This window comes from Rhinoderma darwinii, chromosome 1, assembly GCF_050947455.1.
Source record: "Rhinoderma darwinii isolate aRhiDar2 chromosome 1, aRhiDar2.hap1, whole genome shotgun sequence".
Classification (NCBI taxonomy): domain Eukaryota; kingdom Metazoa; phylum Chordata; class Amphibia; order Anura; family Rhinodermatidae; genus Rhinoderma; species Rhinoderma darwinii.
This window is the reverse complement of record NC_134687.1, coordinates 448,964,065-448,980,404: the sequence shown is the minus strand read 5'-3', so window position 1 is coordinate 448,980,404 and position 16,340 is coordinate 448,964,065. Positions and strand designations below refer to the sequence as shown.

General features: G+C 41.7%; 1 protein-coding gene across 2 annotated transcripts in view; it reads left to right on the top strand.

The window, feature by feature from the left end:
• Positions 1-388: 388 nt before the first annotated feature.
• The window catches only part of GUCD1 (guanylyl cyclase domain containing 1), a 36,866-nt gene continuing 20,914 nt past the window's right edge, over positions 389-16,340 (top strand). Inside the window, exons 1-4 of one of the 2 annotated variants that reach the window (XM_075831875.1) lie at positions 389-652; positions 2,303-2,387; positions 15,490-15,655; positions 15,809-15,900. In XM_075831875.1, coding sequence (XP_075687990.1) covers positions 574-652; positions 2,303-2,387; positions 15,490-15,655; positions 15,809-15,900 — 422 coding nt within the window. In that variant the 5' untranslated portion in view covers positions 389-573. The remainder of the gene's footprint in view (positions 653-2,302; positions 2,388-15,489; positions 15,656-15,808; positions 15,901-16,340) is intronic. The other variant, XM_075831868.1, reaches the window with a different exon arrangement.

Below are 16,340 nucleotides of genomic sequence, written 5' to 3'. Positions count from 1 at the left end.
GTGAACATGGCCTAACGTTGCCTTATTAATGAAATTAATAAAATATATTTTGTTCTTACAAACGTACGCACCAGAGCAGAAACCTTGCATTCATCTTCTTGTCCAATACATAAGCTGCTGCACTTCACTCTACCCATCTGGTAGAATAATGATCTAAATGCGTCAACTTCTTGAAACATCAAAAGCCCAGCCCCAAACACATTCAGGCTTGACAAATAGCGTCTACAGAAAATGATAGTCATTGAGTAATCTTCCTAATATTTACAATAATAAACTCTTCTAATGTTTTTTTTGCGTATTCATTTATTTGCTCAAGTTTCCCTACGTTATCCAAGTGAGCGCCTCTCAGCGCGGGCAACTACGCTACAGACAACCGGAGTAGGAGGCTTCTGTAGACGCGTGTCAAGCCCCGCCCCCGGTTATTGACGTATCCGGCAGTGGGCGTTGTCCCAATACAGCCGGACGGGTTCCCACTCTGTGCTTTGTGGCTCCGCCCCGGATACAGGACGGGACGGCTGGTGTGGAGTCCGGTATGAGGGAACCCCGTATACTTCACGATAACCTAGTATCGTCATGAAGAGCCCTGCAAGTAACGATGTAGAAGCCGACAAGGCCGCACTGCAGTCACCGGATACAAGGCACACAGACAACCGTCAGTAACGATTCCTGCACAGGCTGTGTTTATGTCTCCATGTAGTTCTAAAGTAGGGGACCAACCAATCCTCAACCCAACTATAACCTATATACCCTACAGAAACCTTTATACCACATATGTTCCACTGACCCCTTTATACCCCATAGCCTCTGTTGACCCCTTTATACCCATGCAGTCTGCTGACCCCTTCATACCCCATATCATCCGATGGCTCCTTTATGCCCCATATCGTCCGCTGACCCCTTTATGCCCTGTATCGTCCGCTGACCCCTTTATGCCCCGTATCGTCCGCTGACCCCTTTATACCCGTGTCGTCCGATGACCGCTTTAAGCCCCATATCCTCCGATGACCCCCTTATACCCCATATCCTCCGATGACCCCCTTATACCCCATATCCTCCGATGACCCCCTTATACCCCATATCCTCCGATGACCCCCTTATACCCCATATCCTCCGATGACCCCCTTATACCCCATATCCTCCGATGACCCCCTTATACCCCATATCCTCCGATGACCCCCTTATACCCCATATCCTCCGATGACCCCCTTATACCCCATATCCTCCGATGACCCCCTTATACCCCATATCCTCCGATGACCCCCTTATACCCCATATCCTCCGATGACCCCCTTATACCCCATATCCTCCGATGACCCCCTTATACCCCATATCCTCTGCTGCCTGCGCGGTCTCCTTTTATTTGTAAAAGACCAACTCGTGCCCGGTTCCTTTAATGTTTTTGTATACAGTGACAAGGTTTTTTATATCTCTCTTTGGCTGTGCCCCAGGCACAAATCGGGGTCCTTGAGAAAGAGATTATGAAGTTTTGTATTCCCCAACTGGTTTTTCCCTGGGACTTGACCTCAGTCACGTTGGACACCTTTGGAAATGAATTTGAACAATGGGGGAGATTTATGTCGCCTGTTGTTGATCAGGTAGCAGCCTCTGAATGACGCAGGTTGTGCCTGATGTTGCTTAGTGACACTTTCCTTGTAAGAAAAGCAAATAAAAACTTTGATAAATCCGTTGTACTCGGTGCACCTGGAGGCCACAACCCCTTTTCCATATGTGAAGTAACATTGTAACTCAGAAAATCTGTCAGGGACCTTCGTAAATCTAGTGTTCGTTACACCTTTTTTTACTGGCGAAATTGCGTTGCTATTTCACCTCCAACTGGGGGCGGTTTTACTGCTCAACATCACATGATTTTGTGCTTTCTGTAGACCCTCTTGCTCTCTGTTATTGTGAACTGTAATAAGTGAAGATTTAACTACATTGGAATATTTCTGATGTGTGAGAAGCAATAAGGTCTCGTTCACATCTGCGTCGGTCTTTCCGTTGTTCTACTCCGCCAGAGGAGCAGAACAACAATAATACTGGAAGCGCCAGTTCCATTGTACGACAGACACCATTGACTTTAATGGTTCCCGTCAAGTTTCTGCCAGGTCGTCCGTTGTTTCACTGGAAATAGCATGCCGCACTATTATTTTCGGACTGATCTATGACAAAGGCCCCTAACGGAGCCTCCAACGCAGATGTGAACAAGCCATAAGATCCTCGACAAACTTGAAATATTATTGTAGATAGTTTCTGCGAGAAATCTAATTATTATTTAAAAAAAAAAAACATTGTTACATTTTAGGTGATCACGTCCAGTTGAAGGTACCCCTCATCCAGCAGTCTTACCACTGGGATTGTGGCTTGGCATGTGCTCGCATGGTGTTGCAGTAAGTAGCTTTGGAGTATTTGGGAATGAAAGTGATATTGCAAATCATATAAATATAAGGAATCTGAGCATGGCATGATGTTGTGCATTTTTCTGTTTAATACAATTTTTTTAAATATTTTCTAATCGTTCTTATTTTTATATAGATGCTGATTAATTTATGTTCAAAATAGTAGACCGCTTAGTAATAATGTTAGGCTTTAAAATGTAACTAAACTTTTGACAGGTCAGAAGTTTTGATCGGCGGGGGTCCGAACACTGAGCCCCCGACCAATCACTAAAACGAAGCCGCAGAAGCGCTCTGGTGAGCACTGTGCTGTTTAGTTTCTGATTGGCTTTCCTCAGAGTAGTGTACGGGCTCAATAGAAATTCTATGAGTCCGTACACTGCTAAAAAGAACTCGCAGAAGTGCTCAGCTTAGCGGTGTGCTGCTTAGTTTCTGATTGGCTTTCCTTGGAAAGCCGAGCAAGCGGTGTACGGACTCATAGAATTTCTATTGAGCCCGTACACTACTCTGAGGAAAGCCAATCAGAAACTAAGCAGCACACCGCTAACCTGAGCTCTTCTGCCGCTTCTTTTTAGCAATCAGTGGGGGACTCAATGCTCAGACTCCCACAGATCAAAACCTCTGACATGTCACTATGGCATATCAAAAGTTTTTAAAAAGGTGACTAAACGTTCAACAAACTTCTAACATGTCATAGTGACATGTCTGAAGTTTTGATTGAAGGGGGTCCGAGCACTGAGACCCCCACCGATCACTAAAACAAATTGGCAGAAGTGCTTGTATGAACGCTGAGCCGCTTGCTTTCTGTTTGGCTTTTCTCGGAAATATGATGTAGTGGTGTACGGACTCAATGGAAGATCTATGAGCCCGTACACTGCTACATCGGCTTTCCGAGAAAAGCCGAACAGAATCTAAGCGGCTCAGCGCTCACACGAGCGCTTCTGCCGCTTCGTTTTACTCATTAGTGAGGGTCTCGGTGCTCAGACCCCCAGCGATCAAAACTGTTGACGTGTCACTATGACATGTCAGAAGTTTGTTGAATGTTTAGTTACACTTTAAGGTTATTAGGCCTTATGCAGACTAACGTATTTCACGTCCTCGTGCTGTCCGTTGTAATAACTGACGGCACACTGACCAATGCAATTCAATGGGGCTGTTTATACATCTGTGATTTTTCATGAAGCATGTGTCTGTTGCGTGAAACTTTCCGCATGTCCTATTCTGGTCCGTTTTTGCGGATCAAACTCGTCCATTAAAGTCTATGGGTGCGAGAAAAACATGGACATTTTTCACACATCATTTTCTAAAGCGACATGCCCTATCTTCGGGCGCTTCCGCCTCTGACCTCCCATTGACTTCAATGGGAGGCAGAGAAAGCGTAATTCGCGCTGGTTTATGCCCGCGGCGCTCAATGGCCGCGGGCGAAAAACGGCGCGAAAATCGGCGTGCAGGGAGAGGAATATCTGCCTCAAACTTCCAAACGGAATTTTGAGGCAGATATTCCTCCTGCAAAATACCCCGTGTGAACATAGCCTTACAGAGGAAAAATACGGATGACAAAAACATTTGACACACGAAAACCACACTGACACAACCTTGACAGTTATATGCATGAAAAACTGCCCTTTTTTTGCAGAGGTAAATGGGACATGCTCGTGTGAATAAGGCCTTAAACTTATAAAATGGCAGTTTCTCAGACATGAAGCATATCAGAACCTAAAGACACCTACTTCTTGTTAGCACTCCACTTGTAAAGAAAAAAAACTCCTGTGACAATGGGAGAGGGGCTGTCACATTAACCCTCTTAGCACCTATCAAAGGGGCGGGGGCGCCATGCTTTCTTTCTGTTTGCCATGGCCAGCGTTCCTACATTCACTTGCTAGAAGATTGGCAGTAATGTGATGTCTTGTTAAAAATAAATGTATGATAATTAAAGTCCCCTAATGGGAATATAAAAAAATATAATGTGGAACATTGTTCTGAGATTTGCATACACAAGGGTTAACGTCTCCTTGACTGCCGGATAGACGAGATGATAAATTAGCAGTACAAACAATTAATATCAACTAATTTGCCCCCTGAAAGAACACAGATGTGCTTTGTAGGCAGCAATAAAGAAAACGGTCTATTTGGGTGTGGGTATATTGTGCTGCCTCCGGACTCCAGGAAATGAAAATCTCAGGTAACACATTTTCCACTTCCTGATCGTCCTACGTTAGAAAATGAAAGAGACATATAAAGCAATGTCAAGGGGGGGAGATTAGGATTGGCTGCAGCTTGGAGTGCTCTTTTGCCAAAGGCTGTACCCTCTGAAGAGAAGATCACGAGCCTGTAGTGGCTTACAAATGCTGTTGGTGAAGACCAAGTTGCTGCTCTACATATTTGGTCAGCCCAAGACGCTGCAGTGGTTTTAGTAGAGTGTGCTTTAGACCAAGGGCTACTTTGAGACTTTTTGTAGCGTTACTGATTGATTTTAACGATTGAGTGTCCGCTGCAGTCCACAAGATAGCCTGCAACTCAATGTATTCTTTTGAACTGCAGTTATAGCTAGAATCAATCAGTAGCGCTATCAAAAGCCTCCATGTAGCCAAGGCCTTAATGTTTAATGGTGAATCAAGGCCTTCTAAGACGTAACGGTCTTTGATCAGTTCCCTAATCCATCTAGCCAGATATGATTTGCTTTTTTTTTTACCCTTTGTCCATTAAACCATAGAACAGGAGTTTCCGATTGTCTGAATAAAGCTTCGTTCACATCTACGTCAGGGCTCCATTCATGAGTTCCGTCAGAGCTTTCCGTCAGGGGAACCCGTGAACGGAACCCTTACTGAAACAAACGGAAACCATAGGTTTCCGTTTGCATCACCATTGACTTCAATGGTGATGGATCCGGTGCAAATTGTTTCCGTTTGTCACCTTTGTTTAAGGGTTTTGTCGTTCTGACTGAATAAATAGCGCAGGGTTCCGTTCATGGGTTCTCCTGACAGACCTGCGCCGGCGGAACCCATGAATGGAGCCCTGACACAGATTTGAACGAAGCCTAATTGAGTTTCTTGTAGTTAACTTAGGATGGACCTTCTAACATCCAATAAGTCAAGATTATCTATGGTGTCTTCCTCAGTTTACTGAGGTAAAACTGGTAACGCAATTTTCTGATTATGATTACAAATCGAGAGGACTTTTGGAAGAAATCTAGGCATAGTCCTTAGGGCCTATTCAGGAGAGCGTTGTTCACGTCTGTGTCCTGTCCGAATTTAGAACAAACACACTGACTGAATATTAAAGACAATGGCCCAAGTCACATGTCCGATTTGACACACTGACCATTGCAGTGAAAATGTCCACGCAGCTAAAATGGCAGCATGCACTACTTTGGTCCAATTCTCGCACTAGTCTCTCCCATTCAAGTCAATGGATCAGCGAAAAATAACGAACAGCACACAGATGCCATCCAACTGCAGTCAGTTTTAGCATGGGATGCTAAAATTAAGCAGGAAGTTCTGCCAGAGAAGCATCCGTTGTTGTTTTTTTGATGGACGTGAAAAACTGACACACGGAAGGCGCTCTGACACAATACAGATTGAACTCTGATGTAAAATCATCAGTGTTTCCCTCATGAAACACACGAGTTTTAGAGCGCACTTCTGAATGCATTAGAATTACATCAAGCAAGATTCTCAAGTAAAGGTGACCATGCACATTAGATAAACGTTGGCTGATTTTGGCGGGACCTCCTGACCAACTGTGTATGGCGGTGTTCCAACTCTCCCCAATGGCAGATGTCTGGGAGATAAATATTGGGCCGTTGGATTTAAACATGATCGATCCTTTTGTTTTTGTTTGGTATAAACCGCTGCCAAAGGTGTCTGGCAGCGGCTTGCCCCTTCTATCTATTTGAGAACACCTGCACGCTCGGCCGAGCGAGCATGTGTATGGGGGGATTGGGAGGAATAGCTTTCTACCGGCTGCGATGCAATGTGTATGGAAAACGTAAGGCTCCTTATGTGATTGGGTCTGTAGTTCACTTATTCTTGCGGAGATTATAGCCAACAAGAAGAGTTTTGCTAGACTGAATTTTTTAACTGGAGTCCTGAAAGGGATGCAGGCACAAGTGCTTTAACCCAATAGATAAGTCCCAAGAGTGAAGAGGACTATGATATACTAGTCTCTAGGAACCTGGAAATCAATGGATGGTGGGAAAATTTTTCTTCAAGTTTAGCAATGGCAGACCTTGTAAAAACCGTAGCATGGTAGAGACAGCTTCATGAAGTCTATCATTCGTAATGCACCAGGTGTAAAAAAAATTCTCCAAATACGCTAATAGACTTTAATTGTACTGGGTTTTGAAGCTAAGAGGGTCTTCACTACCTCTTCTGAAAGATCCATGTCTTTTAAACTTGGCCGCTCAATTTCCATGCCATCATATGGTCTCTGTCTAGGTTGGAGTGATATGTTTCTTTCTGTGTTGAAAGAGCTGTGCGTAGCGGTTGCTTCCACAATCTGCCTTGTGATAAGGTTAACGGAAGAGAAAATCAAGCCCTTCTGGGCAAATGAGGGAGAATTGCAACGATTCAACTTTCCCGTCTTGTATCTTTCTCAGGATTTGAGATATAAGAGCAGAAGGGAACACCTAAATGAAGATCCTTTCCCAGGGAATAGAGAAACCATCTATTGCCAAAGGATGATCTGTTCTGCTGAGTGAACAGAATTTCCTGGTTTTGGCATTCTCTCTCGTTGCCATGACATTCAAATCTGGTTTGACTATCTGCCAAAATACTTTGAGGGTCCACTCGCCAGTATGTAGAAAACTGCGACTGAAGCAATCTGCTGTTATGTTTATGTCTATCCTGATGTGGACAGCTGCAATCGACATTAATTTGACCACTGCATAATCTGCCACCGTGTTGTTTATATAAAAAACCGCTGGCAGCAGGTCCAAATGAATTTGGACTTCTTGATGTCAAAGGAGAGGCATAAGTGGAGGAGAGCCAATTTAATCGCCCTTCGTGTTGGAAGAGAGAAATTCCTCGGCTCTGGACCATCTTTTCTGCACCTAATTGGTCTCCACATAGGCACCCCGGCCCAAGCTTAAGGCATTCATAGTGAGGACTTTTGAGTTCTTGTTTAACAGCAGGGGAAATTGGCATCAAGTGGTCAACGGACTTGGGATTTTTGTATCAAATTTTCAGAATTTCGTTCCATATGTTATTCCAAATGGCAGACAGTTGAACTGGAAAATCTGACTAATTTCTCATTGCAATGTGCAAGAATTTTCTGTGGGTTTTGAGGATGGGAATGTATAGGTAGGCGTCTTTCAGATCGAAGGTGGTTAGATGGTTGTTTTGTTGAATGATGTTAACTTATTTCTTCTTGAGGAAAAAGGTGTTCAAATACGTGAAGTCTATTACCAAACACTATGCGCCATCTGGCTTGCGAACTTCAAAGATTGGAAAATAAACACCTAGACCTTGCTCGGTTGTGGGATGCTTCTTTTTTTAACACCTTAGTGACCACCAATACGCCTTTTCACGTGAGTCACTAATGGGCTTTAGGCTAGGCTGACGCCTTTTCAGCTAAGCTCCAACGCCCGCTATCGAAGTTTACTTAGATCGTGGCCGTTTAACCCGTTAAATGCCGCCGTCAATAGCGACCGCGGCATTTAACTTTGTTTACAAAGGGAGTGCGCTCCCTCTGTCACCCACCGGCGGCCCGCGAATGCAATCGCGGGTCTCCGATGGGGTGTCATGGCAGCCGGGGGCTTGATAAAAGCCCCCAGGTCTGCCCTGGACATATGCCTGTTAGGACGCGCCGGAGGCACGTCCTAACAGATTGCCTGTCAGATTTACACTGACAGGCAATAATGCTCTGGTATACGAAGTATACCAAAGCATTATAGCAGCGATCGGAACATCGCACAGTAAAGTCCCCTAGTGGGACTAATAAAATAAGTAATCAAAGTGAAATAAAGATTATTAATAAAAAGTACAGTAAAAAAAAACAAAAAAACATTTTTTTCAATAAAAAGTGGTTTTATTTAGTGAAAGTGTAAAAAAAAAAAAAAAAAGTACACATATGTGGTATCGCTGCGACCGTAATGACTCCATTAATAAAGTTAATATGTCATTTAAACCGCAAGGTGAACACCGTAAAAAAAACCGCAAAAAACCATGGCGAAATTGCAATTTTTTTCCATTGCCCCCCAAAAAAGTCCTAATAAAAATGAATCAATAAGTCCCATGCACCCCAAAACAGTACCATTCAAAACTACGTCTCGTCCCGCAAAAAACAAGCCCAAAAAATCACTACATTGATGGAAAAATAAAAAAATTACGGCTCTTGGAAAGCGACGATGCAAAAACAAATAATTTTAGTTCAAAAGTGTTTTTATTGTGCAAAAGTCATAAAACATAAAAAAAACCTCTACATATGTGGTATCGCCGTAATCGTACCGACCCATAGAATAAAGGTAACATGTTATTTACGTCGCATAGTGAACGGCGTCTATTTAAAAACGCATAGAACAATGGCGGAATTTCAGGTTTTTGTTATAATCCCCCCCAAAAAGGTTAATAAAAGTTAATATAAAAATTATATGTACCCAAAAATGGTGCCATTAAAAAGCACAACTAATCCCGCAAAAAACAAGTCCTCATACAGCTATGTAGACGAAAAAATAAAAGCGTTAGAGTTCTTTGAATTCGACTATAGAAAAACAAATAAAATAGCTTGGTCATTAAGGCCTAAAATTGGCTGGTCACTAAGGGGTTAATATTCTTGAAGATGATGAATAACTGCGTTATTGCCCTTATTTATAAGAAAACAACATGGATTGGGATTTCCTTCAATTCCAGAGCATATAATTTTTGAATTGTAGAACAGACCCAGGTGTCTGATGCTTAAATGCATCCAAGTGTTCATCGCACAAAAAATCAGTATCCTATTTTAGGAGAGGAAGTTTTTCAAATATTTCCTCCTTAGGTTCTCCTTTCTGGCTCAGTCAGATGCAGAGGGCTCTATATGTTGGAACAGTAGATGCTGCAACTTTGCAAGCTGCTGCGGAGAAAATATATTCCTTTTTTTAAAAAGCGAGTCAGCTTTTCGATCCATAGGGTCCTTGAGCAGATATGATTACTCAAAAGGAAGCACCGTCAACTTTAGGATAGTCCTGATCTGAATAGGCTTTGGGGTCTAATTTATACATGCCCCTGGATCTATCAATTTTTTTTTGGTATTTGTCCCAATCTTTTTCAAACCAATCTTTCCGTTTATCTGCCTGGCTTGTTGATCAAAGCTTTGTCAGATTTCAGTCTTTTTTGAATTAGGAATTTTCTTTTTATTAAGGAAATAATATATTCTTCCGGTAAATCAATATCCGAGTCACCAGAAATGATCTCCCCCTTCAGAAACACAATCGAATCAGAGGATGATTGAGCAGGACCAGCAGAGTGTCCTCTTTCTAGTCCTCAGGGACAGGCTGTTGACAACTGCTGCACAGATTGCATTTAGACTTGCGCTTCCTTTCTTCCATACAAGAAGAGAGGCTGGACATCTGTAAAGGGATAAGGAGCAACATTGAGAAATGAGTTAAATCAAGTAGCCAGGATTTTTGCTAACCATTTGATATTGAGATGGTAATTGTGCATATCTAGAGCGTCTTTGTTATGTTTAGGGATCATGGCTATCTGTGCTAAAGTAGAAGTAGGGTACAGGAAGCACAAAATTTTAGAGTGTTAAAAAGGTTGACAAGATGCGGACTTAAGATGGAAGCACATGTTTTGTAGAAGACTGCTGAAAAGCCATTCGGGCCTAGGGATTTAGAGGTTTTTATAGCTGCTTTAATTTCTAAGTGGTGATATCCGCCTCCATGGTATTGACATCAATGGGGTTGAGGAGAGGGAGAATGAGATGATCAAAGAAGTCCGAAGCTAGCTCTGATTGAAACTGGAGAAGTTTGCTGCACAATTTAGCAGGGTGTTGACAAAATGGCTCCGAAATCCTCTGAGGTTTGACAGTAATAGCTCCTGTTGGATTGCGGAGACCGGTTTATATGTGCGGGTGGCGGTATTAAGTTGGCAAGCTAACCAAGCGCCAGACTTATTACTAAGGGCGTATTATCGTTGCTTAGACCGCCTAAGTTTTTTCCCAGTTGTGCATTCAGAAAGGATGTTGAATTTTAATCTTATTTTGCCTACCGCCTTCTCATTATCAGGAGTGGGTCATTCTTCCAGGCAGATTCTAGACGCGACAGCTCCGTAGTTAGGAATGGAATTATTTAGGCGAGGCTATCTGGATAAAAGCACCCCTAATGGTGGCCTTTTGGGCTTCCCATAGCATGACCTGGGAGTCAAATTTTTTTCAGGTTTCAGAAGCCAAAAACCAGGTGTGAATCATATAGGGAAATAAAGTATAAAGGACAGATACTGCTTCTGTTCTTAGTATATATGGTCCGGCATAGGACCAGAAAAAAAAAAAAAAATGTGCTGGATCCATCTCATGAATGACAACAACGGCGCCCGATGGAACCCATTGACTTTAATTAGTGTGGTCTGGTTTCTGTCATTTTACTGGATAAAAGAAGCGCAGAATGCAGTGCTATTTTTATCTGGCGTTTTTGATGGAATCTTAGTCTTAGGCTCATAACGGAGTCTTTGACGCAGATGTGAGCCTTATTTGAATCCACATCTTGTTTTGGCTTCAAAAACTGTATTAAAAAAATGCAACAAAGGGTGTATTCACTCATGCAGGTTTTGATCAGATTTTTTTTCGTGCACTTTTATGATCCACACCTGGGTTTGGCTTCAAAGGGAGAGAAAATATAAGGCTGGATTCACATATTGCTTTTCTGAACTGTTGGGAAGGAAACCCCATATAAAAACACATGCGTTTTTTAATTAACCATTTTAGAAAGATTTTTAGCTGCAATCCGGTTTAAATTTACTAGTCATAGGCTTACAACTGAAACACTTTTTAAAATGCATCAGTAATTATAAAATGCATGCATTTTTGCAATGCGGATTTCTCCTCAACAGTTCAAAAACACAACGTGTGAACCCAGCCTAAAGCACAGATACTGCTACACCTCTAATTTGAATCCATACCTGCACGCGTGTATACACCCTTAGGCCTCCCTGCACACACTAGTTTTTGTTGCAGAAATCTCTGCGCCTATCAGTGCCATTTGTCTGAATGGGGTTGTTTCTGTAGCAAGTGCATGGGTTTCTGCAAGTTCTATACAGATGATGAATGAAACTGATTTTTCTTTTGCAGAGATTTCTGCAAGAAAATCTGCTGCTTGTAAATCGACCCTTAGGCTGGGTTCCCACAGTCCAGATTTTGCATGCAGTTTTTAAGGCAAAACCAGGAACGGAACCTAAACCGAAGAAATATATAAAGAAAGGCCTTGGTGCCAGTTCATACGTAGCGTAAATACTGAGGATTTTCCGCAACGGAATTTGTTGCGGAAAATCCACAGCAAATACAGTAGCAGCTGTGGATGCGATAGAACAAACCTCATTCACACGCTGTGTAAATACTGAGCAGAAAGAATGCTCAGAAATTGACCTGCGGTGCAGAGTTTTATACCGCAGCACGTCAATTGTATTTGCGTAAATGCTGCTTACTTGAAGCGTGTTTTCACCGTTGAATTCAATGGGGAGGTAAAACCCACAACAAATAGCAGTTGTTTTTTTTGCGGCGGGTTCGCTGCAGTTCCGCCGCAAAAAACCCAACTCGGGGAGAAAAAAAATCTTATACTTACCCAGGAGTCTGTCTTTCTTCCTCCTGGGATGACTCTTCATCCCATGTGAGCGTCGCTGCAGCCAATCACAGGCTGCATCAGTCTCCTGGGTTCGTAACGTTATCTCTGGATGCCGGCTTGCTAGCTAAGTACTGCGGTTTTTCGCAGCGGACATACCGGGCGAAAAACTGAACCAGTTTGATTTGGTTTTTCGCCCGGAATTCCCTGTGGCACGCAGGGCGGATACGCTGCGTGCTTTTACGCAGCTTTTCCCCCCGTGTGAACCCAGCCTTAGGCCTCAGTCACACGAACGTGTTAAACGTCCGTGTGATGGGTGTTGAAACAACGGCCGTCACACGGACCTATATAATTCAATGTTGCCGTTCACACGGCCGTCGTTTCAACTGACCGTGTGAAGGGCCCCTTAGAAAATAGGACATGTCCTTTTTTTTTTTTTTTCACGCATCTCTCCATAGACTCAAGTCTATGGGGGATACGTGATATTTCATCCCGCAGCGCAGAGCACAGATGCACCTCGGATGTGAAAAACTACCGTTTTTCACATCCGAGATGTGCAACGCCCGTGTGAATCCGGCCTTATAGGTCTGCTCTCCTGGATCCTATTCTGGTTATGACTTGCAAAATCTGCCGCAAATTTTCACTGTGGGAACCCAGCCTTATGAGGAAAGCTAATTAGTTGATATCGATTGTGTGTACTGCTAAGGCCCCATGCACACGACCATAAAATCGCCTGTAATTACGGACCGTAATTACGGGCCCATTCATTTCTACGGCCGACAGACCCCTCCCGTATGTCTACGGGAGAGTGTCCGTGCCATAGAAACCTGCCCAAAAAAATAGGACGTCCTATTTTGTTCTTTTACGGACCGTGCTACTATACTTTATAATGGGAGCACGGCTCGTAAAAACGTTCGGCTGTCCGCTGCCGTAATTACGGTCATCATTACGGGCACGGTCGTGTGCATGAAGCCTAGGACTGGGTTCACATGTCGGGGTCAAAACCCAGCTGGATAACTGTGTCTCTTCTATCTGTCAGTCAATGAAACATTAACCCTTTTGTGTGCCATAGGATAATCAAGAAGATATATATTTTTTTTAATTCAATAAAAGTCCCCAAAAGTAGAAATTTTGGTCGTAGTAACCCTCACTATAAAGCTGTCATATTAGCCCCTTCCCGGCCGCCGCTTTATGTATGTGTGTGTGTGTGTGTGTATATATATATATATCTGACTTTGCCCCCCGTGAGGGCCTAAAGGCTATGTTCACACTGAGTTTTTTGCAGGAGGAAAATTCCTCCTGCAAAAATTGCTCCAGACGTTTTTTGCGCAGTGGTTTGACAAAAACTCGTCAAAACACTCGTCGAGGCGTTTTTTTCCTCTTTCTGACTAATTGAAATGGGGTTTTGGAGGCGGAAACCGCCTCAAGATGGGTCATGATGCTTCTTTTTACCGCAACGCGTTTTTTTTACTCGCGGTAAAAAAAACTCGTCCAACTCCAATTTGAAATCAATGGGAGGCATTTTCGGCCGCTTTTTGAGGAATTTTGCGGCGCGGTTTCCGCGTCAAAAAACTCAGCGTGAACAGGGCCTTATAGGAGCCTGTAAAGATACATTAGTATTGTAGTATATTGTACAAGCGATCTGATTGCTGGTTCAAGTCCTCTAGATAATCTAATAAAAACAAAAGTTAAATATAGTTTTTCTTTATATATAAAAATAGTTCAAAAATAAAAAAAAGCCTTTTTTCCATTTTTACTAAAAAGCTATGTAAAAAATATTAACATAGCTGGTATCGCTGCGTCCGTAAGAGTCTGAGCTATTACAATATAACATTATTTAAACTGCACGTTGAAAGCAGTAAAAAAATAAAAATAAAGATTCAAGTGCCAGAATCGCTGTTTTTTTGGTCACCTCATCTCTCACAAAAAAATGAAATAAAAATTGATTAAAAAGTCGTATGGGTACAGCTCGTCCTGAAAAAAAAATATATTTTTTTCACACTGCTCAATCAACGGAAAAATAAAAAAGTTATAGCTCTTAGAATATAGTGACACAAAACTAATTTTATTTTTGAAATATTTTTTCTTTATAAAAGTAGTATAACCTAAAAAAAAACCTATATATAGTTGGTATAGCCATAATCGTATTGACCTGCAGAATAAAGTTCACGTCCTTTTTACCGCACAGTGAACGCTTTTTTTTTCCCCATTCCACCTCACAAAGAAACCTTTTGCAGTTTCCCAGTACATTATATGGTACAATAAATGGTGTAGTGAAAAACTACAACTCTTCCCGCAAAATACAAGCCCCGAGACTGCTATATAGCCGAAAAATAAAAAAGTTTTGGCTTTTGGAAAGTGAGGAGGAAAGGTGAAAATGAAAAAAACAAAAATGACTGCGGAGGGAAGGAGTTTAAAAAAAAATCTATAATACGGAATTGCTGTTTTTTTCTTTTTATTATTATTTTATCATGTACTCATTCTGCAAAAAAACATATATTAAATGCTTACTTATATGTACCCTAAAATGATGCCTTAAAACATCTGCAACTCATTTCATGAAAAACAAGGTCTCAAAAAGCCATGTAGTCATTAAAATAAAAGTTATGGCTGATGGAATGCGGGAAGGCAAAAACGAAAAAAATTTCCTGCAGTCCTTAACATTAAAATGGGCTTAAATAGGAACTACACTTTTATCAAACTTTCGATATATCATAGGGACTTATCAAAAGTTTGGATCGGTCGGGGTCCGGGTGCTGAAACCCCCATTGTTGCTGAACACTTTTGCGACTTCGTTTCAGCAACGGAGGGCGTCTCAGCACCCGAACTCCCACCGATCCAAACTTCTAACATGTCTCTATGACACATCAAAAGTTTGACAGTGCAGTTAGGCTATGGACACTTTTGAACTGATTTTTTTTTTCTTATCCGGAGATGGGACCCACATCTATCTGACATTTATGACATATCCTGTGGATATGTCATAAATGTCCTTCATGGGAAAAAACATTTAAATCATGTTTATAACAGGCCTGGACAAATCCCAGAAGCTAGGCAGTCAATATGCCTAGAAATGTTCTACTGGCACCTAACTCTATAATTTTGTTTTCTACTAATAACCATTCTTGCCTGGCCACTAAAAACAGAAGAAATAATACAAACCACGCATTTTCTTAGGAGGAGATGAAGAAAATGTAGAATCCATCTTAGACATTTCTTCATATTTTAACCTGTAAAGCGTTAGTAAATATATCAGAAAGTGGAATATTGATTTATTTGGTATGAATATTTACCTGACCACCAGCCTTCCGTATTCCTTACCTTTGGTTACATCTAACATATTAGGTACCTCAGTCTCTTGAACGAAGATGAGTTCCAGAATGCTATGCAGGAGCTCCAACTCACGAAAAGTATTTGGACTATTGACCTGGCTTACCTAATGCACCACTTTGGGGTACAGCACCAGTTCTGCACACAGACCTTAGGTGTAGACAAAGGATACAAGAACCAAGTATGCCATTTATGTTTTGTCTATTCTTATAATGAAATGATTTGCATGTTTAGAAGATGTTGTTATTATTATTGATGATTTTTATTGCTTTGTTATAATGGGTTTACAAGTATAAGGTTTGATACATTGTAATGGATATTTGTTTCTCCATAGTCCTTTTATAGAAAACATTTTGATGCCGAGGAGAACAGGGTGAACCAATTATTTGCACATGCCAAGGCTCATGGTGTTAATGTAGAAAAAAGGTACATTCATTTTTGTTATTCTGTGATTCCTGCATGTATCCTTATATTCACTAAAAATGGAAATCCTGGCTTGTAAAAAAATTTTTTACACATGAGGTAAATTTTTGTTAAGGTAAAAAAAAAAAAAAGTGATTTACTTCCCTCCATATACCCCACTCTTCCCACCCTGACACATGAACCCAGCAATCAATCAATGGCCGCCACGCTGACTTCAGTAAGGTTCACCTTTCAGGGAACCATTAATGCAGGAGAAGTCTTTTTAACACATATACAGCTTATATAAATCTTTTATTTAAGCCTGGAAAACCCCTTAGAAGAAGCACTCCAGAAAGCACCTCAAAAATTATTATTTTTTGCCTATATAGGGCAGCATAGGCCATTATTCAAGAATAATGTAGAGGCTCTTGTGTATGACTTGTGTATACCTGTTCTAGTTAATG